Source organism: Dermacentor albipictus, chromosome 1 (genome assembly GCF_038994185.2).
Source record: "Dermacentor albipictus isolate Rhodes 1998 colony chromosome 1, USDA_Dalb.pri_finalv2, whole genome shotgun sequence".
In the NCBI taxonomy this organism is placed as follows: Eukaryota; Metazoa; Arthropoda; class Arachnida; order Ixodida; family Ixodidae; genus Dermacentor; species Dermacentor albipictus.
Genome location: NC_091821.1, coordinates 348,049,907 through 348,054,605, shown reverse-complemented (window position 1 = coordinate 348,054,605; position 4,699 = coordinate 348,049,907). Strand labels below are relative to the sequence as shown.

Below are 4,699 nucleotides of genomic sequence, written 5' to 3'. Positions count from 1 at the left end.
GGGAGGCGACGTGCACGACGGCCAGCGCGCACTCATGCGCGAAGTAGTGTGCCTCGATGTCTTTCTTCCTCGCCCGCCGCTGTCATTTCACCGACGGCGCTGTTCAAATTATGCTGCTTCACTTCGAAGCCGCATAATACAGGCTTTTGTCGCCGGTTAACTCTTTCTTCTGGTTATATCTATATCCTTTAATCGCTAGGTATTTGATCTTGTCATCTGCTGATGCTTGTAAAAGTGGTGTTGCTTCTTTGTTTCTCTATATTAATGGAATTTTCCCTCTCCTGCTCGGGCCTTTTTCTGAGCCTGCAGTATCGTATAAATAAATAAATAAATAAATAAATAAATAAATAAATAAATAAATAAATAAATAAATAAATAAATAAATCTAAGTATTTAAACGCGTGCACTGTCTTCCAGTGACCGTTTTTCAGAAGCTATCCACTGTTACCAGTTATACCTCAGCGCGACCCGCGCTTACATGTAGCGGAACTTTCCGTATGCTGTCGCCGATTCTATAGCGAAATAGTATTGACCTAATTGTCGGATCAGGTCGCCTAGGCGACACGAACAGTGCTGTATATTCTGGAACACGCGCGAGCACCAGTGGTTATACGCTGGAACGTACGACGAGTGGCGTAGAAATAGCCGACGGGCTTGATCTCTTAATAGAATTCGACGATCGTGCTAGCAGCTATCGTCGCGCTCTGAGTGCTCATTGTTTTTCAAGCCACAAGCGCCCAATAAAAAGTTAACAGACAGCTCAAGCAGTGTCCTATTTTTCACCGTCACGACGTTATAGTATAAGCAAGTGAAAAATGTGAGGGCGTGGCTACTGCTAATCTACGGGCCTTTGATAGAAGCTGTCATGCTACTTTCTTAACTTATCATATCAGGCAGGCTACTCGTATGCTATTATATGTTTATCTGAATAGTTGACCGCTTCTGTTGACTGACTGACCGCTTCTGTTGCTGTCTTCGTTCACTTTTATGTACTGATGTCGCCGCTACAAAGAACAATCATGCGACTCTAAAATTATCCTTATTTTTTTGTGGCGCAGATAACAGCGGCGGTTTGTTACAAGCGCAAAAGTGTGATCCGACGGAGACGCTTCTTATTGGCGCATTACTACTATAATAAACAATTCAGTCTTCCATAGCAGTATGCAAAATTGAAAACGTGTGTTTCCTCGACGGAACGACTGGGAATGATAGGTGTTAGAGATGCACTGCAGCATCGGGAGCAGTTACTCAGGGCTTGTGTTTCCCGTGTAGCTCTATCAGCAAACATTAATTGTGCGACACAATTGCGTGTTTCTTGTAGAAACACGCGGCATCAACCTAATGTGCCCATGGAAGTTACCTTCTGTTTAACCACTGTTCAGCTGTGTAGAGTGACCTGACCACTTTCTATGAGAAAAGACTGTATGGGAACGCGGTGTTTTTTTGTGACGTGTGATATACCGCACTGAACTCACGAGCACGTGGCGTTTGTTTGGCTTTCAGTTAGCAATAAGACTAATACCTCATACGCGGCCTACGGCACTCATCGAACGTCATACTGTAAAAGTAGGATAATTCAAGCGCAGTGAACGTTTCAATGAATCTGTTCTGGAGATCACAATTTATTTTTTTTTCACATAAGAAAACAAATACCACGCCCCCGGTAACTATACCGGTTTTCCTTCAGTACATTGAATGCCTCGAGATAGTAATCAAGATGCGCTCGTGAATCGACGAAAAGTGAAACCGTCAAAATAAAGCTATACGTGCATGATGTTTGCGCCGAGTTTCTTACTTCTGAAAAACCGAAGACGCGACATACACATACACATCACAACGTTTCGTGAGTATTTGCTAATGTATGTACAGTATGCGTTCACGTACAAATAAATCTCACAGCGCATTTCGGTCATGAAATCAAAGCGCTCGCTTGTGACTAGAGCTTAGTATTACTAAATCCTTTGGCTTGCTCCATGCAACGTTCTACGGCATGTTCCATGGCGGCGCTTCTGCATGATTCGTTCTACTGTTATCGACGGTGAGCAGTTTTTTCTCGAGTGTCCTTGAACATTAAAGCCTCCATCGCTGTATTAGGAAACACACAGTAAGAAGCGACAAGAGAATAGATTATTCAGTTTTTTCCAACTAGGCAAAAAGCAACTTCATATTTTAAATGCAGCACTATCCGCATGAACGCAAACCGCGATAGGTAAAAGGAAAAGTAGGCTGTCAGTAAACGTCTGGAAAATCTGGTATGAGTTTGAGAAGCAATATCTGTAAACAATGGTGCGGTATTTGAAAAAGAAAAAGAAAAAGAACGTAAATGCATACATGTGAGAACGATGTCCAGTACCTGTGAGCCGTCCACTACACGTTTAGAAAGAAGGCTGCGTGTAGGAGGATGCCGCCTTTGTTGTACTCACACTTTCTACTCACATTAGCTGAAACTAGTGCGAGTAAAAAGTCATTGGATGTATTCCCGAACGTCTTTGAAAACGGGTTGTTCTTGAGTCCGTTGCTGCAGTTGTAGAAACGTACCTTTCTTATTCTTTCTTATTTTTTAGGTCTTCACACGCAGCACCATAAACACCTATGTTTAGAAAATGGCAGCCGCGTGCAGATGTTGCAGTTGATTTCGGCTTCCCCTACAGTCTAGCATGCAACATGTTACACGCCGTCTTCCGAGCTCCTTCTGAGAATTTGCAGAACGTGTCGACCACGAGCGAACGGAATGAGCACAATGCGGGCCACCATGTGTCAGAAAAAGTGAAGTGTGCAGCGCGCAGCAGTGTTCGTATACCGTCGTCACCAAACACCAGGAAGGGCAAAACGTACGAGAATCGAGCACACCACACCCGCCGCCACGGGTGGGAACGAATTACAACCGGTAGCCGATCGACTGTAGGGACACACAACACCGAGAACGCTCGCACACTGAAGCGCGCCGCAGCAGAACGTGTCGGCAATGCCCACGTAGAGCCGCGAGACGCTCCACTTGACCGTGAAGCAACCGAAAGCGTAGGCCAAAGCTGGCAGTACGGCCGGCAGCAGTGAGGCTGCCAGGAGCGCCGTCGGCCGTGGATCGGAGGAGTACATCACGACGGCGAGCGCAATGGAGCCCAGGATGGTGTTCGCTTCGGCGGCCGTGAAGCCGCCGCTGGCTTCGACCGAGGCTTGATCGGCTACTCGACCCAGAATGAGGCAGTGGAGCGGGAAGTAGACGCAGATACATCCGAGGATTGTCAGGGAAGCCCAGAGGTCCACGTGGGACAGCGGCATGTCTCCTGGACGCATACCATGAATGGCACGGGTGGATTCAGTGGCACCGTAGTCGACGTTTTCTGAGTAAGAAGACAGCATGGTGCTTTCCGTGGCTGACCTACGAAGAGTATATTCATGATATAAAACACCAGAACAGAGAAGACGCTAAGGCACTGAGAGAAACTTCTGGCGCTGGGCTATACTCACACGCTCCGAGGGATTCTCCTGCGTTCAGCCCAGTCAACGAGAACAGCGGCCAACTGCTGGAGGCAGAGGCCCACCCCGAAACCGACGCACACAACTATTTCCGCCACTGGCGTGTCGGAAGGCGTGATCTGGCTCAGCATCCTAGAACCGGAGTACAGCATGTCGACCAAAGATATTCCGAACAACGCGCCCCCGGAAAACAGCAGGGCCGTACGATGGTACCTGTAATGCATAATAAAACTCAGTCCCATAGAGGCTCCACCATACTTCTTCATTTTCTTATGAAGTGCTCGTCTCGCGTTCTTTGTAAACCAAGCAGCTGATCATAATGGAACTCTAAAACTGCTAAATGCTGGTTTATGTCTTTGTATTGTCCTACCTGCCAATGATGCAGTGAATGTAAATACTTCGACAAACTTTCTCGTTGAGAGGAGGAGGGTTGAAATATGGGCATGAGTAGTGGAAACAGAAATAAAAGATAAGAAAATGTTTGAGGTGAAAAAATAAAGCAAGCCAAACAACGCTTACGATCCTTGCTAGATTCAAGCTCACACATTTCGCGTCGGAAACCAGCGCAGCTGGACCACTCGGCAACTGTATAGCGACCTTCGCCGCAAATAGTAGGTATCTATGTGTAGGCGACGAACGCCGTCGCCACCAGGCCTCGTTTTCTCAAAAGAAAAAAAGAAGAAGAAGAAGAGGCGACTAAAAGACACTGCTGAGACAGTCCCACAAGGGGCGATCTGCAAATCCTACAGCCTCGCAGCCACCCCCGCTCCGACCGCCTTCGCTGACTGCAGGCATCTCCCTCCGCCTCCAGCCCCGCGTTGTACGACCCTAGCTGTGTACTGTGGCCTGTGTCGTCGAGAGGGTGAAGCTGCGTTTCAAGGAGGAAGGTTGTGTTTCTGCTTCAAAGTGTTGTTTTCACTGGCTTTACTCAACAACAAAGTATAACAAAAACATAGACGTTTCGCCACCTATGCGGGTGGCATCGTCAGTACACAAGTTGGAGGAAGGTTGTGTTTCTGTTTGCTCCCACAAGTTGGCGAGGCGCCCTTTTTTGCGTGGTACCCGCTTGGGGCGATGTGCAAGCGTGTGCCTTCGCGTCGTGTGTTTCTGGTCAACAGTGACGTATTCGAGGGCCGCTGTCGACTGGACCGAGTTTTTCTAACTAAGTGCGCGGTGAGGTAGCCGAGTCCGCGCTGGAGAACATTTACGTATTGTGGGAGTT

The 4,699-nt window shown here is 47.5% G+C and overlaps 1 protein-coding gene across 1 annotated transcript in view; it reads right to left on the bottom strand.

Annotated features, from left to right (window-relative positions):
* Positions 1–1,598: 1,598 nt before the first annotated feature.
* LOC135920900 (uncharacterized) overlaps positions 1,599–4,699 on the bottom strand; it is a 33,049-nt gene continuing 29,948 nt past the window's right edge. Inside the window, exons 4-5 of the mRNA XM_065455201.1 lie at positions 3,469–3,690; positions 1,599–3,379 (exon numbers count right to left, since the gene is read on the bottom strand). Coding sequence (XP_065311273.1) covers positions 2,806–3,379; positions 3,469–3,690 — 796 coding nt within the window. The 3' untranslated portion in view covers positions 1,599–2,805. The remainder of the gene's footprint in view (positions 3,380–3,468; positions 3,691–4,699) is intronic.